General features: G+C 35.6%; 1 protein-coding gene across 4 annotated transcripts in view; it reads right to left on the bottom strand.

Annotated features, from left to right (window-relative positions):
* grk6 (G protein-coupled receptor kinase 6) overlaps window positions 1-22,464 on the bottom strand; it is an 83,840-nt gene extending 61,376 nt beyond the window's left edge. For 2 of the 4 annotated variants that reach the window (XR_007937094.1, XM_051937408.1), the window contains exons 1-2: window positions 22,184-22,464; window positions 4,181-4,276 (exon numbers count right to left, since the gene is read on the bottom strand). Coding sequence is in view for 3 of the 4 variants with exons in the window: in XM_051937408.1 (XP_051793368.1) it covers window positions 4,181-4,276; window positions 22,184-22,235 (148 nt within the window). In the remaining variant the exon portion in view is untranslated. The remainder of the gene's footprint in view (window positions 1-4,180; window positions 4,277-22,183) is intronic. The other 2 variants (XM_051937407.1, XM_022217944.2) reach the window with 2 other exon arrangements.
* Window positions 22,465-27,186: the final 4,722 nt, after the last annotated feature.

The raw sequence follows: 27,186 nt of genomic DNA, 5'->3' as shown, positions 1-27,186 counted from the left end.
AATTTTGCAAATTTTTACTTTGAATTGTTGTTTAGAAAATCATCTATAATGAAACTTTATTTTAAAGAACAATGAAAATCTGGCTGCAAAAGTGTCAAAAATATCTTAAAAATGACTGAATATTGTTTAAAAACAAAAAACAACACTGAAAATAAGAGCAGATATCTGTGAAATAACATTTTTATATTTTATAATTTGATTTTTATAATGTATTTAATGTAGACATTATTTATAGTTTTAGCTTATTTTATAGTCAACATGTAAATTAAATTTTTATTTCTGTAATTTTATGATAATTATAAACAGGCAAAATCTGTAAAATAATAGTTTTAAAAAACTATTTATTTTTTCAGTCCTGAATATACATTTGTTTTCTGTCAAGTAATGTCAGTATTGTTTTTATTATTTTTTAAATTTTTTTGCCGATTTAAATACAGTTAAAACTTGTGTATTTTTTTTTTTTTTTTTTTTTTTGCTGTCTCTGATGTTAAAATTATCTCTTAATGAAAATCCTTTGCAGGTAATTTTAATGTACAAGGAAACTTTTGAAAATATTTAAAAAATGGTGGAATACTGTCATGTTTGCAAACTATGAAAAATTTTCCACATTGCTTAAGTTTGATGAAGACCGTTTCCATCGCTTGTTGTTCTACGGTGCAGATCAGATGCTAAACGTCTCCTATCTGGTGTCGTACGCCTGTTAAAATGAAAGCAACCATACTGCTGGCTGAAACACAAAAACAGCGTCTGCTTCCTCTTTCTGCAGCCGCCACAGTTTCCTCTGAACCACCACTTGAGCAAGTTTAGCTGTTTTTCTTTGTGCGGCCTGCAGGCATTCAGGCTCGTCGTGCCTCAGACTTCTCTGAATCTGATCAATGAACTGCCTGGTGTGAAATCTGCAGCTCCTCCGTGAGCAGAGGTTTGTGAAAGTAACGGCTGACTATTCCTGACAGAGCAGCAAAAGATCAGAGAGCAGCTTGAGGAAGAAATCCAGCTATAATATCCAAGTTATTGACACTTATGTGTGTTAAAATCCAAATTATTAAAACTTTTGTGCATTAACATCCAAGTTATTGACACTTTTGTAGGTGAATATCCAAGTTATCGACATTTTTGAAGGTGAATATCCAAGTTATTGACACTTTTGTAGGTGAATATCCAAGTTATTGACATTTTTGTAGGTGAATATCCAAGTTATCGACATTTTTGTAGGTTAATATCCAAGTTACTGGCAGTTTTGTAGGTTAATATCCAAGTTATTGACATTTTTGTAGGTGAACATCCAAGTTATTGACACTTTTGTAGGTGAATATCCAAGTTATTGACACTTTTGTAGGTGAATATCCAAGTTATCGACATTTTTGTAGGTTAATATCCAAGTTACTGGCAGTTTTGTAGGTTAATATCCAAGTTATTGACATTTTTGTAGGTGAACATCCAAGTTATCGACATTTTTGTAGGTGAATATCCAAGTTATCGACATTTTTGTAGGTTAATATCCAAGTTATCGACATTTTTGTAGGTTAATATCCAAGTTATTGAGATTTTTGTAGGTGAACATCCAAGTTATCGACATTTTTGTAGGTGAATATCCAAGTCATCGACATTTTTGTAGGTTAATATCCAAGTTATCGACATTTTTGTAGGTGAACATCCAAGTTATCGACATTTTTGTAGGTTAATATCCAAGTTATCGACATTTTTGTAGGTTAATATCCAAGTTATTGACAGTTTTGGAGGTGAATATCCAAGTGATTGACAGTTTTGTAGGTTAATATCCAAGTTACTGGCAGTTTTGTAGGTTAATATCCAATTTATTGACATTTTTGTATGATAATATCCAAGTTATTGACACTTCAATAGGTTAATATCCAAGTTTTGACATTTAATAGGTTAATATCCAAGTTATTGATGGCTTTGTGTGTTAAAATCCAAGTTATTAACAGTTTTGTGCGTTAATATCCAAATTATTGACACTTCCTTGTGTTAAGATCCAAGTTATTTACACTTTAGTAGGTTAATATCAAGGTTATTGACACTTTTGTCAGTTAAAATCCAAATTATTGGCAATTTTGTGCAATAATATTCAAGGTATTGACATTTTTTGCGTTAAAATCGAAGTTAGCATGAATTAGCATGTATTTTCTGGTTTATTTAATGTGGAAACGGTGATTTCTGGGTGTAGAGCAGATTGAAACCACAGTCGTTTCTGAAAATGGAGCTAGATTCAGTAGCCAATTAGCCTACCTTAGCATAAAGACTGGAAACAGAGGGAAAAGTTAGCCTGGTTCTGTTCTAACTGGAAAAAACACCAGAAACACACCTAAAGCTAATGAATTAACATTTCATACCTAGTTTATTTCAATGTCCAAATGGAGAGACAAATGGGAAATCAACTGTAATGTCTGAAAATGACGCTAGAGTCAATAGCTGATTAGCCTAGCTTAGCATCAAGACAAGAAACAGGGGTAAAAGTTGGTCTGGTTCTGTTTAAACTGGGAAAAACACCTATAAAGCTCATGAATCAACATGTAATATGTGGTTTGTTTTGAGCATATAGGACCTATAAACAGTCGACCCGTCATTTTACCATCAGCACCACAAGTTTATCATCCATTTCTCCTTCTGTGGACATAACCTGAGGTCTGATAAATATCACGGATCACAGATATCTAGCATGTGCATCTATTTCTGTCCGGTATCAGTGGACCATCGTCGCTGCTGAACACGGAGCAAATCAAACACAAACATCCATCACATTCCCTAAGCGAAACCTAATATTTAAAGCTGATATATTACAGCACGATTAGATCAGGATGCAGGATGTGATGATGATTTATTTTGAACCTCCGGGCCTCCGTAGCAGCACCACAACAGGACATTTAGTGGAACAATGAGCGGACTGGAGAGGAGCTGCAGATAACAGCGTCCTGTGCAGTAATTCATACATTAATATCTCCATCTGGTGGGTTTCCCTCCTCACAGATAAAAGAACGGAGATTTAAAACAAAACTCACACGGCCGCTCGGTTTATGAGTGTATGGACGAACAAGATTAGCTGCTAAAACGAGAAAATTTGGTTAAAATTACACCAATGAAGGGAAATACTAACTTTTCCATAAAAAAATTTAAAACATTAGTGATTATATAAGTTTGTGATTTGTGTAATTTGTTGCACCTTTTTGTGTCATTTTTGCATAATTTTTGTGGCATTTTTGCTTCTTTTTTTGTCATTTTTGTGTTATTTAAACATATTTTGAGTCATTTTTGCTTCTTTATGTGTAATTTTTGCACCATTTTTGTATGTTTTTGTGTCATTTTGTTTCTTTTTGTGTCATATTTGTGTTATTTTAACATCTTTTTGTGTAATTTTTGCATCCTTTTTGTGTGATTTTTGTGTCTTTTTGTCATTTTAACATCTCTTTGTGTCATTGCTGCATCTTTGTCATATTTGCATCTATCAGTGTCATTTTTGAAATTTTTTGTGTCATTTTTGCATCTTTATGTGTTGTTTGTTTTTTGTCATTTCTACGTCTTTTCATGTCATTTTTATGTCTTTTTGAGTTATTTTTGTGTCTTTTTGTCATTTTTGCATCTTTGTGTAATTTTAGATATTTTTATGTCAATTTTGTATCTTTTATGTTTCTTTTTATCATTTTTACTAATATCAATTAAGCGCTTTTCTGCGTGATATAAACATATTTTTGAGTCATTTTTTTATCTATTCGAAATGTTTGTGTAATTTTTGTAACTTTTTTTGTCATTTATGCCTTTTTGAGTCATTGTTGCATTTTTTGTGTTATTTTCACATCTTTTTGTGTCGATTTTGTCTTTTTGTGTAGTTTTTTCAACTTTTTGTCATTTTGTGTCATTTTAGCCTCTTTTTGTACCTTTCTCTGTTAGGTTTTCAGCTTTTTATGTCAATTTTGTGCCTTTTTGGGTCATTTTTTCCTCCTTTTGTGCCATTTTTGCATCTTTTTGTCAGTTGTGTGGTTTTTGTGTCATTTTTACATCTTTTTGTGTCATGTTTGCATCTTTTTTGTGATTATTGTGTCTTTTTGTGTAGTTTTTGCAACTTTTTGTCATTTTTGCAGTTTTTATGTCATTTTGTGTCATTTCTGCCTATTTTTGTGTCTCTTTGTGTCATCTTAAGTCCAGTGTGTACTCGATGTGTCCTCACCTGTGGTCTGTCGCAGCTCCTCACACAGACTGACGTGTGGAAACTGCAGCATCTGCTTCCACTTCTTGCTTTTTCCTTTTCTGTTCCCGCCGCCGCCTGTGGAGGAAAGAGATTCGGGTTTAAACCAGGAAAGGAGACGTGAAAAAAACAAACAACACGGTGGATTCGGTGTTTTCTGTCTGTGGAGTTTCTACATTCAAGAAAAAGAGTCGATAAGAACCCAAAGAACAGGCCTGAAAACCAGCAAAACCTAAAATATCAACATTCAGAGCCAGAAGCTGGAAAAACAGAAAGGATGGTCAAGTTTCCTGCGTTCTGATGGTCCTTGAATGCATCATGTTTGATTTATGGTTCGGTCAAAAAAACAACTAAAACACTGAGTTTATAGAGCCAATGTTTCCATCCGATGTTTGATGAACAGATTTCTATTTTTTCAGTTTTCATAAACAGATATATCTGTACCATCAGTAATTTTCCTAGTTTTTGGTTTCTTTGTGGCATGTTTGTGTGCATTTGTGTCATTTTTACACCATTTTCTGTAATTTTAGTAACTTTTTGTGTACTTTTCTTTTTCTTGTGTGTTATTTTTGCATCTTTTTTATTTTTATATCTTTTTGTGTAGTTTTTACACCATTTGGTCATTTTGTTTTTGCATTTTTTGCATCGTGTATATCTTTTTGTGCCATTTTGTGTTTTTTGTCTCTTTCTATGTAATTTTTGCACTTTTTTGTGTAATTTTTACATCTTCTGTGTAAATTTTTTCCTTTTTGTATAATTTTTGTGTCAATTTACATATTCTTGTCTAATTTTTGTTGTTTTTGTGTCCTTTTTTATACATTTTTGTGTATTTTTTTGTCTCCTTTTGTGTCACTTTTTTTTATCTATTTGTGTAATTTTTGCAACTTTATGTCATTTTTACATCTTTTTGTGTTATTTTTTTGCATCTTTTAGGATGTTTTTTATCTTTTTGTGTAATTTTTGCCTCCTTTTGTGTCACTTTTTCATCCATTTTTGTAATTTTTGCAACTTTGTGTCATTTTTACATCTTTTTGTGTTATTTTTGTATCTTTTTGTGTTAGTTTTTGCATCTTTTACAGGGTATCTCCAGGTTTCAGCAAGTCAAATTTAAGACTTTTTAAGACCTTTTTAATGCCGTCTTGAATGAAATTTAAGACTGAAATTTTTAAAAAAATCCTATAAATACAAGCGATGGTTAGGGATCCCGCTGTACTAGAACCTCAATGACAGTCATTCAAGTTTACTTATTGTCAGTTTATTAAACAAACTGATAATCAATACAAAACACTGCTTTGCCAACAAGACTTGGCGTGAGTAAAAGCACATTGCATTTGGTCAAACACATAAAATTACAAGTGCAATTAAAGCTGCAAGCAGCGATGGACGGGTCCTCGCATCCACACTGGTCGTGAATCCACGCACGTCCACCAGGTGGCGCTGTGACTGAGAGTGTATGTCGGCCTCTGAATCGCATCTGGACCAGAGTCCAATCATACATTTAAAATTTCAGCCAGACTGTAGCATGTTCAGAGCAGTTATAGAGCATTTCCTGTCTATCCACCAGGTGGCGCTGTAACTCAGAGTGTATTTCACACAGTGGATGTGATGAGGGTTGGACTCTGATCACTCATGAAAAGTTTCAGGCTGATTTGATCATGTAGAGGCCAGTTATACAGCATTTACTGTCCCTCCATCAGGTGGCGCTGCGACTGAGAGTGTCTGTTGGCCTGTAGATGTGATCAGGATTGGATTGTGATCACACATGGAAAGTTTGAGGCAGATTGGAGCATGCAGAGGAGAGTTATACAGCAGTTGATGTTTCATGGCGAAGCATCAAAACGCTGATGGTCGCCATGGCCACGCCATTTGGCTTCTGGTTAAACTTTTGATAACTTTTCCAAACCAAGTCCTGCTGTGTGGACTGACAAAATTTCAGGTCTCCTGGAATTATCCCCTAGGAGGTATTAACTCTCAAAAATGAGAAAAATCATCAAAAATCTCACAATTAATCCAAGATGGCCGACTTCCTGTTGGGTTTAGGACATGGCTCCAAGAGGCTTTTTTGTGCGTCCTGATGTCCTCTATAAGCCTCCCAAATTTCATGGATGTAGGTGAAACGTGCTGGGGGGGCTGTTTGTTAAAAATACTGTAGGGGGCGCTATAGCATGTGCAGTGCCGAGATGCATACAGTGTTGTTCCTTGGGTCAATGGTGATGTGTGTGGTAATTTTTGTGAGCATTGGAGTATTCCTAACCTGTCAGAAAGGGCTTTGTTTTTCATGGCGATATTTGGTTGCTACGGCAACAGCGTTACATGAAATGTCACACCCTTCACAGTGTGTGATTGTCAAGAGGTGAAGACTCGACTGACCAATTTCCAGCATGATATCACCAAGTTTGGGGCCATTGTACCTGAAAATATAAGGCCTTAAACTTACTATTACCAACAGGTGGCGCTATGACTTTTTCAAAATTTATGAGTGTGGATGTGTTCAGACTGGACCTGGTATCCAGCATGTGAAGTCTGAGGCAGATAGGATGTTGTTCAGCTGAGATATGAATCGTTAAATTTTCATGGCGAAACATCGAAATTGGTTTGGCCGCCACAGACACGCCCTTTGATGACAAGTCACCATTTTCACTGGGATGCATCATCAATGTGTTTAGGCTGTTGTCACTGCATTTGAAGTGAATATGATCAACTGGGTAACAATAGGGCATGAAAGTGTAAAAGATGTCTATTTCCTGAAACCACAAGGTGGCGCTATGACTGTCAATGAATATCCCTATGTGGATGACATCAGGACAGGACTGTCATCATACATGTAAAGTTTCAGGCAGATTGGAGCATGTTGAGAAGAATTAGACACCACTTCCTGTTTCATGGCGAAGGATCAGTTGTTTGAGGCTCCGCCATGGTCACACCTTTTGGCTTCTGGTTGAGTTTTTGATAACTTTTCATCAGAAAGGTCTGGTGCATGTACTGGCCAAATTTCAGTTCTCTCAGACTTATCCACTAGGAGCTATAAATTTTGACAAATGTACAGCAAATTCAAGATGGCCGACTTCCTGTTGGGTTTAGGGTGTGGCTGTGATTGACTTTTTGGTGTGTCCTGATGTGGTGCATATGCCCACCAAATATTGTAGCTGTAAATAAAACATTGTGGAAGTTGGCCTAATGACCACTGTTTCAATTTTGCAGGTGGCGCTATAGAGCCATTTTTTCACACATATGCGCAACTCCCATAAAATATCAAATTTTTCGCCAGTCCTGATGTGCACGCCAAATTTCACGCGTTTTGGTTCATGATAAGGCCGCCAAAAAGGCAAGTCATTTCCCGAGGAGCGATTAAGTTTGAAAAATTTACAGCAAATTGAAGGTGGCCGACTTCCTGTTGGGTTTAGGGCGTGGCTGTAATTGACTTTTTGGTGTGTCCAGATGTTCTGCATATGCCCACCAAATATTGTAGCTGTACATGAAACATTGTGGCAGTTGGCCTAATGACTACTTTTTCAACTTTGCAGGTGGCGCTATAGAGCCATTTTGCCACGCACATGCGCAACTCCCATAAAATATCAAATTTTTCGCCAGTCCTGATGTGCATGCCAAATTTCACGCGTTTTGGAGTATGATAAGGCCGCCAAAAAGCCAATTTACTTTACGGGAGAAAAAAAAAAAAAAAAATAATAATAATAATAATAATAATAAACCCTAGGGTTTCAATAGGGTCCTTGGCACCGCTGGTGCCTTGGACAGTCGGTGCCCTGGCACCGCCTGTCCTTCGCACCCTCGGTGCTCGGACCCTAATAACAGTACTATATGTCAACGACAAAACACTAAACACACACTCAGTGTTCAAGATCCATAACACCTCAGATTTGAGTGTTGCTGTCCCACCAAAGATAACCGTCAGGTCAGTGCTGCTAGCACCGGCGGTAGCAGCACCGGTAGCAGTAGCGGTTGTTGCTAGCTGGGGCGCTGGACCCACACAAAAATGAGAGCTGCCCGGCGTTTGTTTTTGGCTCTCTGTCGCCATTTTATGCTTAGCGCCCTGCATGTGCGATTCGACCGCTTTAATTCCCATGGTGCCGAGTTTGAAATCCTTCTTGCAAAGAATGCACCTGGCCTCCTCGAGATTGGCAACAGGTTTGAACCAGCTTTGAAACCGACTGTCCTCCAGCCAACACTGCTTAAACTTGCACTTCCCCATCCTGACTGACCGGTGACATGAGGAAGAAAGGAAAAAAGGAGTCTGCGCGCGACTGAAATTAAACTTCTGGCGCAACTTTTACGTTACTCAAAGTCCCCCTGAGTAAAAAAAAAAAAACTAGACCCGACAATTTAAGACCACTGACTACTGTATTTAAGGAATTTCTAATGAATTTAAGACATTTTAATGCCTTAATTTTAGATACACGAATTTAAGACTTTTTAGGGATCCGCGGGTACCCTGTTTTAGTACGTTTTTAATCTTTTTGTGTAATTTTTGCATCTTGTGTCATTGTTGTATTTTCTTGTATGTTTTTTGTCACATTTTGTGTAATTTTTATATCTTTTGGGTTGTTTTTTCATCTTTTGTGTCTTTGCATGTTTTTGTCTCTTTTTGTGTCATTTTTTCCAATTTTTTTTTTTTTACGTTTTTGTCAATTTGACATCTATTTGTGTAATTTTTGCCACTTTGTGTCATTTGTACATCTTTTCATACTATTTTGTGTCTCTTTCTGTCATGATAAGTGCGTCATGCCGCAGCATTTACACCATACTGAGTTCTCTCTACTTATTCGTGGTTGTTGTGTTTGCGTAGAGGTGCAGATGTGAACACAGTGAAGAAAAATATCGTGACAGAAGCAAGAAACCAAACAGAAACCGCTTGAAGTTCAGCGTGAGGTTAGTTTGAAAGCAGTCATCACTTTTCTGCTCGGTTCAAACCTTGTGAACAGAAACACGCGCTGCAAATGTGGAACAAGTCAGATTGTCTGCTCGTCACTTTTGTTTACAACAACAGAAGTTTGTCCACTTGTTTGTGCAGTTAAAGACTGATCATGAGACCGATCCTTTATTTCAGGGCTCTGACAAAGTCCTGGAAGCCTCTGGGCGGCGAGCACAGAAGGAGCCGTGTGAAGTTTTTCTGCAAACACAAAGAGCCAAAGAACAAAGCGAAGCCAGAAACCAGAGGAAGTTCCTGTCTGAAGCTGCAGCATCCACAGCCGCTCAGCTTCTAGTGCAGTCAGTTCACCAGCAACCATGCAACCAGCAGGACGTGATGCAGGATGTTTCCCACCAGTGAGGTGAAAAGCCCAAACAGAAGAACAAAGCAGACACTGAAGACTTCACAGGATGCTGCTCTGCTTTATTCATGATTCTACACGTTTTATCTTTCTGTCTCTGAAACAGTCACTGGTTTGGTTTTGACTCCACAAAAGGAGCTTCAACTTCACAATCAGGTTCATTTTTAAGACCTGCCATATTACAAATAACCCAAAGCAGTGGAAACAGAAACAGAAGATGATTGAAAAATCACCAAAAATCCAGAAATGTCTTCAGAGCAGCATGACACAGAATAACACAAAGAGACAAAAATAGCATGAAAAAATGCACAAATGAAACAAAAATGACACAAAAGATGTGAAATTTACATGAAAAGACACAAAAAGGACACAATAACATAAAATGGCACAAGAGGAGGCAAAAAATGACACAAAAGATGTAAAAAGGGCACAAAAAGATGTAAAAATGATTTAAAAAAGACCCAAAATGAGACAGAAATATATAAAATGGCACAAAAAGATGCAAAAATGACAAAAAAGATGTAAAAATGATTTAAAAAGGACACAAAATGACACAAAAATATATAAAATGACACAAAAAGACAAAAAACATAAAATGGCACAAAAAGATGTTAAAATAACTAAAGGACGCAAAAATGACACAAAAATCACAGGAATGACATGAAAATTCATAAGTATTACACAAAAAGATGTTAACACAAAAAAATATATAAAATGTCCTAAATATTGCATTGTGCGATAATACCGACATTATTGACATTTTAGTGCGCTGATATCCAGTTTATTGTTCTTTTTTTACAGTATTATGCTGCTCATTGATACTTTTAAATGTTGTCACATTGAGCTTCAGAGGAACCATCAGACATTTTTTTTTTACCATTTTCTGACATTTTTAAAACACTTAAGTAGAAAATAAGGGGCTACAGCTTCAGCTCCGACTGAACGTCTCTCCATCAGCATTAATGAAATTCAGGAGGTTCAGTCGTAAAACTTCAGACTGAAGCAGCTCAAGTGTTTCCTGAAAACCTAGAAATACCCGTCGACATCCTCCGATGGTTTTCTATTCAAATCCTACGAGGCAGCTGCTTCTCAGAGAGCAGAAATCAATTATTGTCATAGATACACTGCAAACAAGACGTTACTGTGAGTTTGTGTCCAGGAAGCACGGTTAAATCAGAGCTGCAGATAAGCCACAGTACATGAGAGAAAACACGAGTCAGGAGAAGATTCACGCCAACTAGGTTAAAGGTGACTCCAGTAAAACGCTCAAAACAAAGAGAAAAACGAGATTTTACCTCGCTGTAGAGACAATCCAGTAAAAAATGATCAAAATCTAGCAGCAAGAGAGACATATTAACCCATGAAATAGGGTTAATATCCAAGTTGTTGACACTTTTTAAGCTAATATCCAAATTATTAATGCGTTTGTGCATTAATATAACAATTTTTGACACTTTGTTGCTTTAATATCCAAGTTATTGACACTTTAGTATCTAATTTAATGACACTTTTGAAAATTATTATCCAAGCTATTCACATTTTTGTTCATTAATATCCAAGTTACTGATACTTTTGTGGGTTACTATCTAAGTTATTCACACTTTTGTGTCATAATATCCAGGTTTTTCACATTTTTTGCATTAATATCAGAGTTATGGAAATTTTTTTGTGTATTAATATAAAAGTTATTCACTTCACTCATGAGTGTGTAAATACTCAAGTTCTTGACACTTTTTTGTAGGTTAATATCCAAGTTATTCACACTTTTGTGCCATAAAATCCAAGTTATTTACATTCTTGTTCATGAATATCCATGTTACTGACACTTTTGTGGGTTAATATTCAAGTTATTGACATATTAGTAGGGCTGAGTACCGAACTTCGGTTCTTTAATGGCACCGACCGAAATGTTTCGGTAGTAATGAGTATCAAAATAAGCCTCGTCTTTCGATTCCATGTTCCGGTACTTATCACGTGATTATGATAAAGCAAACCTGTGATTGGCTGTAACATTACACGTGATTGCGGCAAGCCGGAAAAAAACATGCTGTGGCCCCCCCCCCATTCACAGACAGGTTTCACATTAGGTACATTGACTTTACTGCAGTTGTGTAGCATGTCGTCGAAGTGGGAAAAGATGCCTCTGAGGTCTAAAACGTGGCTCTACTTTTGTAAAATGGACGCCAATAGTGCGCGGTGCAGTATATGCCAAAGCGGGTGGTAAACTCCATCTAAGGCTAAATACCGGCACGAGACCGATAGTCGACAAATACCTTAAGGGAAAGTTGAAAAGAACTTTGAAGAAAGAGTTCAAGAGGGCGTGAAACCGTTAAGAGGTAAACGGGTGGGGTCCGCGCAGTCCGCCCGGGGGATTCAACTCGGCGGGCCAGGGGCGGCCGCTTGGTGGGGGAGGATCCCCTCTCGGGACCTCTCCCTGGGTGTGGGCCATCCCCCGCCGGGCGCATTTCCTCTGCGGCTGTGCGCCGCGACCGGCCAGGAAGGGTCCGGGGGTGAAGGTGGCTCAGTATGTACTGAACTGTACATTGCTTGCAAATGTTCTTTTGCACTGGAAATCACTGGAAAATTTAACTCAAGATGTGAAAAGTAATGTGTAATGCAATTTTCATTCTGTTAGAGTATATATTGTAAAACTGGTATCGAAAAAAGTATCGTCTAGGAACCAGTATCGAAGTGAGGTATCGGAATTGGAACCGGTATCGAAACCTTTAGATTGATACCCAGCCCTACATATTAGTACATTAATATCCAATTTAATGACACTTTTCAACATTAATATCCAAGTTATTGACATTTAAGTGCATTAATATTCAGGTTTTCACACCTTTTTGCAGTAATATCCAAGTTATTGACATTTTTTGTGATAATATCCAAGTTATTCACACTTTAGTACATTAATATCCAATTTAATGACACTTTTGAACATTGATATCAAAGTTATTGACACTTAAAGGGGAACTTTGGTTTTTTTCAACCTGGGGTCTGTTTCCATATGTAATTTCATACATGTGAGTGATGGAGAAATGAATTTTCAACATAGCTCCAGTATTTAGCCAGGCAGGCAGCTTAGCAGCTCAGCTGGCAGCTCAGCTCGCAGCTTGCTCAGCTAGCAGCTCAGCTAGCGAAAAGTATGGGGCAGCTGGCCCCCCCACGTCAAAGTCTACCCTTTTTCCCCCACACTGACCGGCTCAGATAGTCTCAATGAGTGTCCCACAACATACTAGAGAATAGAAGTGAATGAAAACCTCGATATTACTTGGCCATCGCTCTTTGTTGTGGTCTGTATCCAAAGCTCAGGACGCTAGAAAGCAAATCTGATTGCGATTTCGGAACAAGATTTGGAGGTTTTCGTTCACTTCTCATCTCTAGTATGTTGTGGGACACTGATTGAGACTATCTGAGCCGGTCAGTGTGGGGAAAAAAGCACGTTGGGGCGGACTTTGATGCGGGGGGCACTTGCCCCATACTTTTCGCTAGCTGAGCTGCTAGCTGAGCTGCTAGCTGAGCTGCTAAGCTGACTGCCTGGCTAAATACTGGAGCTATGTCGAAAATTCATTTCTCTATCACTCACATGTATAAAATGACATATGAAAACAGAACCCAGGTTGAAAAAAAACGAAGTTCCCCTTTAAGTGCATTAATATTCAGATTTTTCACTCTTTTTGCGTGAATATCCAAGTTAGTGATACTTTTGCTCGATAATATCCAATTATTGACACTTTTGGGAATTAAAATCCAAGTTATTCACATTTTTTTTGCATTAATATCCAGATTATTATTATCTAAATTGAGTTTATTCCACTTTTTCCACTAATGTGCTTCTCGTAACAGATGTTTTAAAAACTCAGCTGCAGAATGTGGATTACTGAATAACTGTGATTACAGTTCAGAAAATCTTCAATTTAATTCAACCGAATTGCTGTTTTTAGATAATTATTTGAAGTTTAAACTGGTCAGAATGATTCCTTCTGCTTTGTGAGTTTCAGTTTGGTGAAATGACGTTGCAGATTTCTGTAAATAGGTCAGAAGCTTCGGCGGTTTGCTTTTCGAACGTATGTCGGCTGTTTTACTTCCACCTCTGAGCAGCTCGAGGCCGAAGTTTGAGTAAATTTTGACCACAAGCCTTTGATGAATGAAGCTGGAACTTGCCGCTCTGAATCGTGTCCACCACAGCAGCTGTTGAAGCCTCACATGAACTGATTTCTGCAGTTGAATTACAGATATTTGTTACTAGATTGTCAAACATTGCGCCGATGACTGTCACTTCTATTCTGGATTGTTAAAATGGCCGCTGTAAAGGTAAACAACAACTTAAAGACGTCGCATTTAGTGCAGAAATTTTATTTTCAGCACATTTTTAAGGCACAATATTTCATTATCATGCATCATGTAACTTATTAACTCCAATGTTACTTTTTATTGTTCTGTTCTAATCACATTTCAGTTTACTTACTTGATGTTTCGTATGTTGTAGGCACTGCATTTCAAACCTTATTTAGTTTTTAGATATCTAAAACATCTATTTAGATATCTGATTATCTTCATCTTTTATCTAATTCCTGCAGCTAAAAGAAAACATATTTACTTATGATACATTTTCTAGATTATAAGAGAATCTAAGCACCGTTATGAAAGCATGTAAATTTGTAAAATTATGTTTCATGAATGCAATTTTTAGGAAAAAAAAAGCTTTTTGAGCGAAAACTTTTATTGTGAAACAGCCCCGGCAAGTCAATGGATCGACTAAATGTTAAATATTTTTAGAATAATAATAAAAATGTGAATTTTACTGCATTGTAAAAATCAGTCCAGTAAAAACGTTGAAAATCTGGCAGAAAGAACGTCAGAAAAAATACGACGGAATGCTGCAATGTTCAAAAACTGTGAAAATAATAGAAAACATATGCAAAAAAAATAGTTTTACCAGATTTAAAAACTATAAAACAGTAAAACAGTGTCATTTTATGATGACACTGTAAAAGAACAAACTCATTAAAAAAAACAAGAAAGAAAAATACAGATTTTTTTGATGTGAACATAACTTCCACTTTTGGTCTGTGTTTTAGAGTTAACATCTAGAAAAAATAAAATTCTATGATTTTAGCAAAGACTATCTGTAATTTAACAACATTTTAGAAAAAATAGAGTCAATAAAACACATTTTCTATTTTTTTAGTGCTTAATATACATAATTTTATAATAAATAGCCACAGCAAATCACAAATACATCAACAAAATATTACATTTTTTAGAATAATAATAATTAATAATGTGATTTTTTACTACACTGTAAAAGAAAAATTGACAAAAAACAAGATTCTGTAACATCAAAAAACTGTAAAAAAAAAAAAAAAGAAGAAGAAAATAGGAAATAACAGCAAATATCTGTAATATCTGTATTCTTAGCAGATTTATAAACAGTAAAACTGTAAACTTGTTTAATTTTGTGATCACACGCTGTAAAAGAACAAATTACCCTTTGTAAAAACAGTGAAAATAACAAAAATATTTCATTTTTACTGTGATTTTACTAGAAATTATCTGTAGTTTAACAAAACAGGTGCAAAAAATGGAGTTAATAAAACTATTTTCTATTTTTAAATCCTTAATATACATAATTTTAGCATAAATAGCCTCAACAAGTCACGAGTAGATCAACTAAATGTTTATTTCTCGATGATAACAGAAGGTCAGCGCCACTTCAAAAATGTTCTAAAGCTGATTAAATTTTCAGAATGTTTAAATATCTCAAATAAAAACAGCAAACAGCTATAAAATTAAAAGAAAACACGATGAAAATTCCCTTTTGGTGACTGAATTCAGACATTATTGGTCATTTCTAAATAAAAAAATGAGGTTTTTCCAGTTCAGTAACGAGATATTCTTGTTGTCTGGTTTGAATGTGACACAGTTTATGCTTTAATTTGCATTTATTGGCCTTGAAACACAGACTTATTGAGGTCCACAACATCAGAGCCGTAATAAAAATACAAAAGTTTACACAACTGGGACGATAGATCGAACCCGCATGATGTGAAGACGACGTCAGACGGCTGCAGGGTTTGTTGAACTTTAACACAATAACTGCTGTTCTGCTCCTTTAAGAGAAGCTGTTTTAGATTCAAACATAAATATTAAACTACGAGATGTTCATTAGTAAAGAAGCAGGATGACGCTTTTAGAGACTCTTCTGAGTAGAGTTTGAAATTTATTCAGATTTAAAGCACGTAGTTTTTCATTGAAGTGGTTTCACAACATTTAAAATTAGACTCAACGTTTAAGTTTAATTTATCTGCAATAAAATGGTTTTCTATCATTGTGAAAATGTTTTTGCATTTACTAAACAAACATTTATTCAGCAAAACTGTCATAGCTCTGCAACGATAACGTGTTTTCTCTATTAATTAATATGCAAATGATTTTCCTGATTAATCATTTAGCCAAAAAAAGGGTGAGGAAGAAATGACAACAATGTTACTATCAACAAGAGCGATGCTGATTTTTGGATGTTTCTGCTTAAAAAAACAATATCTCTAACATTTAATTGGTAATTAAAGTAGTTTACTCTGCATTATTGTTGTTCATTCTCAAAGTCGGGCATTTAAATCTCAAAATGATTACATTTACATCACAAAGAGCAACAAAAAACTGCAATAATTCACACTAGAAGCAGATTTTTATCCATTAATTAATTACCAAGACAGCTGCTGATTAAATTTGTCCTCAACTAACTTATTAATTGCTGCCTGTGCTGTTGAACATGTCATTTAGAGTTTAATTTTGTTAATAAAACAACTCAAAACATGCTTATTAATGTTAATTCGTACTACTATTCTAACTACAATGACATATAAGCACTAATGTCTAATATTTTTTTATGTTTTCGAGCTCAAAAACCATCTCAAATTATTAAAAAAATCATAAAATCTGATTTAAACATGCAGATTGCTGCAGTTCCATTTATTCTGGGTTTATAATAACCCAGAAAAACTTTTTTTTTTGACAAATAGCTTGTCAGAAAAACTGTAAATTAAGAAGAAAACAAATATTAGCCCAAAGAGTTATTTTTTTAAACATTAATTCAACTCAGCTAGCTTATTAATAACAATATATGTTGTTGGAATGTTTAAAAACTTCACTATGGAGATTAATTTTGTTAATAAAACAACACACTGGCAAAAAAACATGCTTATTAATGTTAATTCTTACTGCTATTCTAACTATGATGAGTGCTAATACAGAATATTGTTAGATGTTTTCTAGTTCAAAACTTGGCACAAATCACCAAATATCACATAAAATCTGATTTAAACATGCAGATTTTTGCAGTTCTGCTCATTCTGGCTCAGTTTTAAATACATTTTCTTACTTTAATTCAAACTTGACTAACTTATCAGCTACTATCTATGTTGTTGGAACATCTAAGAACTTTACGTTCTCGCTGAATCGTGTCAATGAAACGACACACTGGCAGAAAAACATGCTTATTAACGCTTATTTCCAACGTAAAATGGTTAAAACAACTGAATTTGCATGATTTATGGGCGCTAACACTGATCATTTTTAGATGTTTTCAGCCTAGAGATGGTGCAGCTCTCTAAAGGGTCACGAAAAATCTGATAAAATTTGACTAAATCATGTGAATTCTGCCTCCTGTTAACCCATAAAAGCTGTTTTTGTGAGTCAAGGACAATAAATTTGGGGTAAAGTTCGGTCTGAAAGTAAAAGCTACCGGCTGGAACAAAAGGAGAGAAAACAGAAAACTACAGACTAATAGAAGGACCCAGTGGGTATTTGCATTTATGTACATGGCCTGAAGGTTTGGCTGGGATTTAATGCAAATGTTGGACGACAGAAGAAACGTCTGCAGGGAACAAAGACGAGGAGAAAGAAGTCACGACTGATTTTAAGACAGTTTCTCTTTGACTTTTACAGTCATAAATATGTGAGGGTGTTTGATTTAAAAAAACACCCTGAAACTACAAACAGCTCTGTGGCTTCTCTTTAAAACCTAAAAATCCACCAGATAAGAGACACACACAACTAATTCTCCATCTTTACTCGACTGGGATGAAGGGAAATGAGGATTTCCTTCATTAACAGATTTGATTTCCAGGAAATTAGCTGATTGCCTCCCAGAAAATAAGTCCAAAATCAAGCAGCATATTCTGGGAAACATCGAAGTTAAGGTCAGAAGGTGGTAGTTAAATAAGTTCTGCAGTGATTTAGTATCTAGTAACAAGTGGGAGAAGTCAAGATATAAAAGTTTGCTTGAATTAAAATCATTTTTCCTGCTAGAATGAGTATTTTGGGTGGAATCGGTTCACAAAAGGTAAAGGCAGTGTATCTTTGCTACCATATTTGATGGAAATTTATGCATTTTTTTGGTATTTCTGGTCATTTCAAAAGCAAAAACATCATTACACTTCAGTACATGAAACTTGAATCAACAAAACTGGTATTTTCTCAAGTAATTGTCCTTAAATTTCTCCTTCAGGGGCACCGAAAATCATTCTATGCAGGTAAAACCCTGTAAACGCTAAATAAAACAACTTAAATTTAGTGTTTGATGTCTGTTTATCTGCTAGAATGGGAAAAAAAAGTAAAGGTAATGTATCTTTGCTACCTTATTTGATACAAATCTTGTATTTGTCTGGTATTTCTGATAATAATTACTATCAACAAAAACTGGTATTTCCGCATGTCATTTTCCTTTGGCGCTTGATATAACCTCACTTGGGGCACCAAAAGTCAACCCTGTAAAAGACGAGCAAAAACAACTTAAATTTAGGGTTTGATGCCAGTTTTTCACAAGCATTTCTTTTAATATCATAAGTTTTGAGGTCTAATACCTAGACGACCTCTTTGCTAGCTCTTGCGCTGCCTTGTTTGATAGAAATCTATGCATTTCTCTGGTATTTCTGACCATTTCGAAAGCAAAAATGTCAATTACGCTTGAGAAAATGAAACTACAATCAACATAACTGGTATTGTCCTTAAATTTCTCTTTCAAGGGTACCAAAAATAACTCTATGCAGGAAAACCCTGTAAATCACAAGCTAGAACAACTTCAATTTAGTGTTTGATGCCAGTTTTCCAGAAGCAGCAGAAGTTTGCATGAATTAAAATGGGTTTTTCCTGCTATAATGGGTATTTTGGGTGTAATCGGTTCACAAAAAGTAAAGGTAATGTATCTGTGTTACCTTATTTGATAGAAATATATGCATTTGTCTGGTATTTCTGACCATTTCAGAAGCAAAAAAATGTCACTTGTGCTTGAGTAAATGACACTTTAATCAACAAAACTGGTATTGTGTCATTTTCCTTTGACGCTTGATATAACCTCACTTGGGGCACCACAAATCAACCCTGTAAAACATGATCTAAAAGACTTAAATTTAATGTTTGATGCCAGTTTTCCAGAGTGTTTCTTTTATCATCATAAATTTTGAGGTCTAATATGTGGATGACCTCTTTGCAAGGTCTCGCTGCTTCCTTATTTAATGGAGATCTATGCATTTTTCTGGTATTTCCGACCATTTCAAAAGTAAAAATGTCAATTATGCTTGAGTAAATGAAACTTTAATCAACAAAATTGGTATTTTCGCAAGCGACTGTCCTTAAATTTCTCTTTCAGGGGTACCAAAAATAACTCAATGCAGGAAAAACCCTGTAAATCATGAGTTAAAACAACCTAAATTTAGTGTTTGATGCCAAATTTCCAGAATTACAAGAAGTTTTCATCAATTAAAATGGATTTTTTTTCTGCTACAATGAGCATTTTTGGTGTAATCAGTCCACAAAAAGTAAAAAGAATATATCTTTGTTATCTTACTTGACAGAAATCTATGTATTTTTATAGTAAATATGATCATTTCAGAAGCACAAATGTCAATTAGAATTGAGAAAATAAAACTTTAATCAGCAAAACTGGCATTTTTGCAAGGTATTGTCCTTAAATTTCTCTTTCAGGGTCAAAGAATCACTCTATGCAGAAAACCCCCCCGCAAAACACGAGTTAAAATAACTTAAATTTAGTGTTTGATGCTAGTTTTCCACAAGCGTTTCTTTTGGTATCATAAATTTTGAGGTCTACTACATAGCCGAACTCCTTGCTCGCTCTCACTGCTTTGTCAGCTCAGTGATTTTTCTAATAGGGCGGTTTTTAACCTATAATGAAAATGGTAAAAATTTGTTGCACATAAGCGGACATGGTAATGCAACAGTAACAATATTCCTGAACGACCAACATCAGGACTTGACTAGACATTCACAGTTTCACCGTGGACCTGCAGGAGCATCAACGAAAATCTACGTAAACAGCTCAGAATTTTTTAAGATTTATGTTGAGGATCGTCGTGGTAACCAGAGGTTGGTCCAGCAAGAGAAGAAACAGCAATAATAATCTTCAAATCGTACAAGGAGCATGTTCGTTGTTCGCCACAACACCACAATCGTCACTCTTTAGCTGCTCTGTTCACCATATTTTAGTCTCCCTGTGACTTCATGTTCTTCCCTGAAATGAAATTCAAGTCAAAGTGTCATCATTTATTAGATTCAGCGCCCGTTGCAGGTGCTGCTCGGCTTGTTCGTGTGACGTAACTTTCCGGGAGCTTTACAAACTTTGCAGGAGCACTGGGAGCAGAGCAGCACTGCACAATGAGACAAAATGCGTCTGCTAGAATACTGAGCAATGCCAAGAAGAAAGAACACATCACTGAGATTCTAAAATCACTGCACCAGCTTGAATTTAAGGTCTGACTTATTCTTTACAAGTTTCTGAATGGTCGAGCCCAAAATGCATCAGTTTGCTGAAGCCTTAAAGGTCTCTAAGATCTGCAGCCATTTGTAAAAGTAAGCTGAAGGTTTGTTTAGTTGGCCAGTTTTAATTTACCCATTGTATTTTACAAAGTAAGATTAAATTTTTCAGTTTCAATGTTTCAGTTTTAATTATTTTGTCAAATCTGCGTTCGCTTTATTCAACTTGTCGGTATCACTTTTAATGTATTTATTTAATTAGTTTAAGTTTATCCTGGTGTTATTTTGCATTTTTTTCTTATTAAGTGGTGTTATTTAACATAGTTTTTTTTTTTACTTTTCTGACGCTTACTCAGATTTTTGGGGGGTAAATTGCAAAAAAAAAGCCGTAGTCCAAGTATTTTACATCGGACTGTTAGACTTTATTCATTTATGTACATAGCATATATTACATTGCACATATTGTGATATTTTATACACATATTTTTGAATTATTTGTTTACCAGTCCGATGGTGAGCTAATGCACTGAAATATTATTCAAAGGTGAAAATGACAATCAAGTGGCTACTCTATTCTGTTTTTTCCTAAGTAGATGCACAAGAACACATTAAAAACAAGTGGTTAAGTTCCAAAAATGCACAGCACGTTTGAGTAACATCTTACAGATACAACTACACAATGATTCATGCGTAAATAAACAAGTAAGCTGCACTTTTAATAAGATTAAGCAAGGAAAATCACTGGTGCAATCTTCAGGTGAATGGGCATGTTGACATGTTGCTTAACTTCCTGCATACTTGCACCAATCACAGGAGTTTTTATATCTAAATTTTGATTCAAGAATTTAATAGAGGTCAGAGGTCAGGACCTGTGAGGTGGGCATAACTCGACTCATGGTCCACATAAGCTGAACAGAGCAGATAAACTCTCAGAATCATGACACTCATGTTCTCCAGTCCTGCTGCAGATGGCATCAGGATTATGTTTGTCACTGCAACCTTTTGCTCAGAATAACAATAACAAAGGCCTCTGGTGATGCAATTTATACTGCAAGCATTCAAGAGTGTCATTATGCACAAGAAGGAGCCTGATCTACAGGTATCAAAACAAAACTTCCACAACCGGGGCTGCCCTGCTGCTGCTGATAATGATAAAAATAACAATAACGATACTGGCAGGAAGAGTGAAATCAGTTGAGTGCACAAACTCCAGTTCAGCAGCTCTGCCTCAACATCCTGTTTCGCAAACTACAGCACGATGCTGCAACATCAGTAAGGGAAACCCGATGTGTCGCTGCAGCCGCGATTCAGTTGCAACCTCTTCCGGACCTCTTTTCAGGTTCACAAGCACAGGAGCGCCGAACTCCAAAAGATAATCGATCGATTTTGCGAGCAGTTTGATGACAGCCGTGTCCACGCATTGCACACCACAAACACAACGTTTTACAAATGTTTAGATGTTAGTTTTAAATTCGGCTTACATTAATAATCAATTTGTTACTTCAGTAAATACTAAAATAGCATCAAAAGACTAGCTTGACTCGCTGCGAAGGTGGTTAGCCGAGTGACTGACAGCCTACTGTACAGAGGGACTCATGAACACGGAAGGAAGAGATGTTACTGTAATTAGGAGATTTATTTTTAAATGTTTTGCGCCGAATCGGTCACTGGTGGCTAAAGAATTGAGCAAGGACTTTAAACCGGCTTCAAATGGAAAGTAACCTCAGTAACGTGGCTGAAAACTTTAAGTCGCTCAAGTTGTGAATGGAGTTCTGTACATCCTGCTCGCATCGCCGAAACATTTGATCAGCGGCCAAGAGGAAGTGGAAGACCGGTTCCTATCACCGCTGTCATCACTCCCGGTGCTGTGTCGGTAGGACCCGGCGGAGGGGAGCTGTCAGCCCGTCGTCTCCATCCTTACCTTCCCGTGCTTTGAGCAGCACTGTGTTGGCCACGATGTTCTCCAGCTCCATGTTGATGCTGAGCGGCTCCCAGCGGCAGCAGCACGCCGAGCTCCTGGTCCCCCCCGGCGGCTTTCACTCGCACCTTTACCCGTCCTCAAACACCGTTCGCCACCTCCTCCCACCGCCCGGCCACGGAGGAAAATCTCAACCCTCCGCTGGAGCTCTGGGCCCGGTGACAGTCCGCGCCCTCCTCCGCTCTTCCTCCTCCTCTTCCTCCTCCACCTCTCCGCCCAGAGAGCAGCACAGACGTCTCACTCTGCTGAAAATATTGTTTCGTAAAACATGAAGCATCTGACAGACCTCTCACTCTGCTCATATTTCCTGCCCCGTTTTTAAAAATCTAGAATTCATGTATTCCGTCAAGAAAAGGAGTCAAACACTGTAAAATCTGAGTTAAATTCGCATTTAAGTGAGATTAAATCGTTCAGAGTCATGATATGCTAGTTGTTAAGGGCTAATTTTATTGTCCAGTGCAGTTAAAGGTAACCATTTTGTTTAATATAAAAATTATTAGCACAAAAGCTTATTTTTAACTTTAAAATAGTTAAAGTATTATTAACTGCTGCTAGTCAGCTAACCATTTAGGCCATCACTCTTAGCTAATTGTTTATTAACGGTAGCTAACTATGTAAGCTATCACTTTCAGCTAATTGTCCATTGATATTAGCTAACTATTTAAACCATTACTTTAAGTTAGCGCTTTATTAATGCTAGATAACTATTGAAACTGTCATTTTCACCTGACTGTTTAGTGTTAGCTAACTGTTTAAAATGTCACTTTAAGATAACTCTTTATTAATGTTAGCTAACCATTTAAACTATTATTTTTAGCTAAGTGTTTATTAATGTTAGCTAACTATTTAAAATATCATTTTAAGCTAGCTGTTTATTACTGGTAGCTAACTTTTTAAACCATTGCTTTTAGCTAGCAGTGTATTAATGTTAGCTAACCATTTAAACTATTATCGTTAGCTAACTGTTTATTAATATAATAACTATTTTAGCCATTACTTTTAGCTAACTGTTTAATAATGTTAGTTAATGAATAAAACCATTAATTTAAGCTAACTGTTTATCAATGATAGCTGACCTTTTAAACCATTGCTTTCAGCTAACAATTTCAGCACATATTTTAAGCTAATCTTTTAAATCATTTTCTTTAGCCAATCATTTAAACTATTCTTCTGTGTTGCTGTTTAAAGCTTTGCCTTTTGATAAACTTATCTTTTAGCAAGCTATTTCAAACCATTACCTTTGATATACCATTTAAACCATTACCCTTAGCTAATCATTTATACCATTTCTTTTTGCTAATTATGATGTTGTTTTTGGCAAACTATTTTAACGTTTCTTTGGGCTAACTGTTTATTGCTTCTGTCTATTAAATTGATAGCCTGAACATTACTTTTTGTTAACTCTTCAAGGCATTAAAGTTGATTAGTTCTTACTTTTAGCTAACCATTTAAATCACTACTTTTGGCTAACTGTTTTACTACCTTCAAGTTAACCATTTAAATTATTTTGTTTTGGCTAGCTGTTTATTACTTCAGAGTATTTAAACCATTACTAATTAAGCTGTTTATTGTTTTTGAAAGGGGATGCACAGTGGAGTAAGTGGTTACCACTTTCGCCTTTACAGCAAGAAGATCCCTGCTTCAATCCCAGCTTGGGCCTGGGATCTTTCTACTGGAGTTTGCATGTTCTCCCTGTGCATGCGTTGGGTTTTCTCTGGCACTCCGGCTTCCTCCCTCAGGTCCAAAATATGCTGAGGTTAATGATTTACTCTAATTGCCCATAGGTGTGAATGTGAGAGTGATTGTGTGTCTGTATAGTGTAGCCCTGTGACAGGACTGGTGACCTGTCCAGGGTGTCCCCTGCCTTCGCCCGAGTCAGCTGGATGACTCCAGCACCCTCCCATGACCTAGGGAGGATAAAGCGGTGTATAGAGAATGGATGGATGAATTTTTAGAAAATCAGTTACACTATTACCTTTAGAGAAGTTTTAATTACTTTTAGCTAACCGTGTTAAATCATTACTTTAAGCTACTTATTTAAACCTTTATTTTAAGCTAACTGTTTGTTACTTGTTGTAACCACCATGCTTAAACCATTTACTTTCATCTACCTTTCACCGATTTCTAGACATGCCATTTATTAAGCCATTAAGAATTAACCTCCAGTAATTACCTGTTAGGAAAACAATTTAGTTCAAAAATGTCATTACTTTTAGCTAACCATCATTTTTGCTATTTATTATTTTTTATCATTATTTATTGCTTTTGTCTACCCTACTTTATCCATCTATCTTTAATCTTCTCTGTATCTGTCCTTTTCACGCGTTGTCTTACACTATCGTATCCAAGTACCGCCGTGGAAGACTGGCTACTGGTCCATGTGTAAATCATTTCTAAGGCAGCAATCAAGCAAATAGTCTGTATTATTAGATTTGGTAGTTTGATCATAGAAAAATGTCAGAAAAACTCATCAAAATAAACATTAGTTTTGAATTCAAAAGAACAACAGAAAACCAAACAATGACCGGTTCATTGGAGCTTTTAAAATGTAATAGAACCAGTAAAATGTTTACAGTTTTTAAATGCTTGTTGAAGTAATTTTGGGGAATTGTTTACTTAAAAATCATTTTAGATGGAATATATGAGTTCTGTAAGTTTTCTGCTATTTTGAGTTCCTGTTTCCTCACAAATTCAATTGATTTATTTCAGTCCTAGAGTACTGTAGTAATTATCTTGTCAGTACAGATATTTCCAGCCACCTGATGTGCATTTACAAATGACTTAAGTTAAAAAAAAATCACATGATGCAATGTATCATAATTCCTCACTGGGGCCTAAAAGGCTGCTGGCTGGTCCTCCAGCCGATGGATGTATCAATTAGAATTTGATGCTCTGCTGCAAATCAAGGCATCAATACATAGAGACTCCAGAGAAGCTGCTCTCTGTGGTCCGTCTGTCGGCTCTGAACAAAGTGGATTTCCTTGCAGGGATCGATGAAATCAGCACCACAGTGCATTAAAGGTGCATTAAGAAAGATGCCCAGTGTTTCCTGATGATAGCAGATAGCCGATAAAGTTATTGATTAGCATCAGTGACCTCACTCGAACCTCACTCGAACCTCACTCGACTTCCTCAGCTGCTCATTGATAAGAAGGACTTTTACCAAAACCACAAAGAACACTCAAACAAACCTGTTTTCATGGCATAACAATGCAGATAATCCATAATATATTGGTTTGGCACTTGAAAAGGGAATTTAACTACAAATAACACTTTACCATCTTGGACCCTTTACATTCTAAATGTCATTCATTGTATCTGAAAATTTAGCTGCAAATTCTTATATCATTTGCACATTTGTGTGTACTTTGAAAAAGACAAATAAAAATACTATCGCTTGTATTGTATTGTATTATGTTTTATTTTGTTTAACCTTCACTTTATACCCTAATATTCCGTGTTGTCTTATTGTTTACCCCTTTATTGAATATTCATGCAGCTGTAACAACTTAATTTCCCCTCCGGAGATTAATAAAGTTGCCTAAGTCTGAGTCTGACACATCTTCGTCATTACTAATTGATGTTTTAAATGAATCTGTAACCATTTCATGATAATTGTAGAAATAAATCTGATGGTGAAATGATTTGCATAAGAGCAGAAAAGTGTTGAAAAGTGCAGCAAAAATGCTTCATACAAGAGAAAAATTACACTGTCAGACACAAAGTAAAAATAGGTTAGTTCATTTATAAAATTAATTAACTGAAGGTTAATTATTTTACATAATAATGTAACTATAACTGTTAAATATTTGATTGATGCATCAGAATTCTGATTATTTTTCCTTTATGTTAGTGAATATATTTGGAGATATTTAGATGCCAACATTAGTAAACTTTATCCATATTGCTTTTTGAATCGAGGGTGTTTAGTTTTTAGGTTAGCAAATTTCTTGAGTGTTTTTATTAATAAATAATAAAACAAAAGTTCTGTCTTTTTAGATGTTCCATCTGATGAATGTGTGCATCTTACACTTTAAGTTTACAGCTTTGGTGATAAAATACTCTAAAATACAAATTAAATATTTTTAAAGTGCATTTTCTCCAGTAGGAATAGAAATGAGAAATTGTTGCTAATTTAATATGTTTGAAATGTAAAAATGCTGCAGACAAATATTAATAAATCATCAAGAAACTGGTGGAAATGGACACTAAAAGAAATCAATAAATCAAAGCTGTTGCATAAAAGAAATACAAGAAACTGAATTCAGAGCAAAACGTGCAGAAAAACATAAATAACAGAGCTTTTAGGGCAGTTTAATTTAAAATAAATTGATGTTAAGGGTTTGTTTGACCTGTTGTGAAGCATCTTCTGACTCAGACTGACATCTAGAGGTTAAAATCAGCAGCTGTAGGAGTTTCCAGCAGTCGACTCTCATCAGGAGCTATCAGTCCAACATGAGCTCTAAACCTAATGCATTTTTAATGTTAATCTTTTTATTTTTAATGCTTATGTGTGGCTAATGGTGTGTCAATTTGATGTTAATTAATTGAGATATACTTGATTCATTTTTAGAACATCATGTTATTTTTTTGTTAATTGAAATTTATGTTATTTCGTATTTTTATGCATTTCTTGTTTTATTGATTTATTGATTTGTATTTCCATGTTCATTTTGGGTATGCATAGACCCAAATAATGTGTCAATGTGCTTGTATATTTAGTTTGCATATTTGTTTAATGTGTTACATAAACAGCACACATTTAAAAGCATAAGAAAGAGAACGAAATTTTAAAAATGTAAAAACACACAAATACCGTAGTAAGATTTTCTGTATTAAAACAAGAGAGTCTGGGATGTTTTTACTTTAATAATAAAATATTTAAAATGCTAAATTGATTATTAAGTTATTGCTCATTATTTCTTTGTTAGTTGAGTCGTCACATC

This window comes from Acanthochromis polyacanthus, chromosome 17, assembly GCF_021347895.1.
Source record: "Acanthochromis polyacanthus isolate Apoly-LR-REF ecotype Palm Island chromosome 17, KAUST_Apoly_ChrSc, whole genome shotgun sequence".
NCBI classification, from domain to species: Eukaryota; Metazoa; Chordata; class Actinopteri; family Pomacentridae; genus Acanthochromis; species Acanthochromis polyacanthus.
Note: the sequence above shows the minus strand (reverse complement) of the source record. Positions and strands in the feature narration are given on the sequence as shown.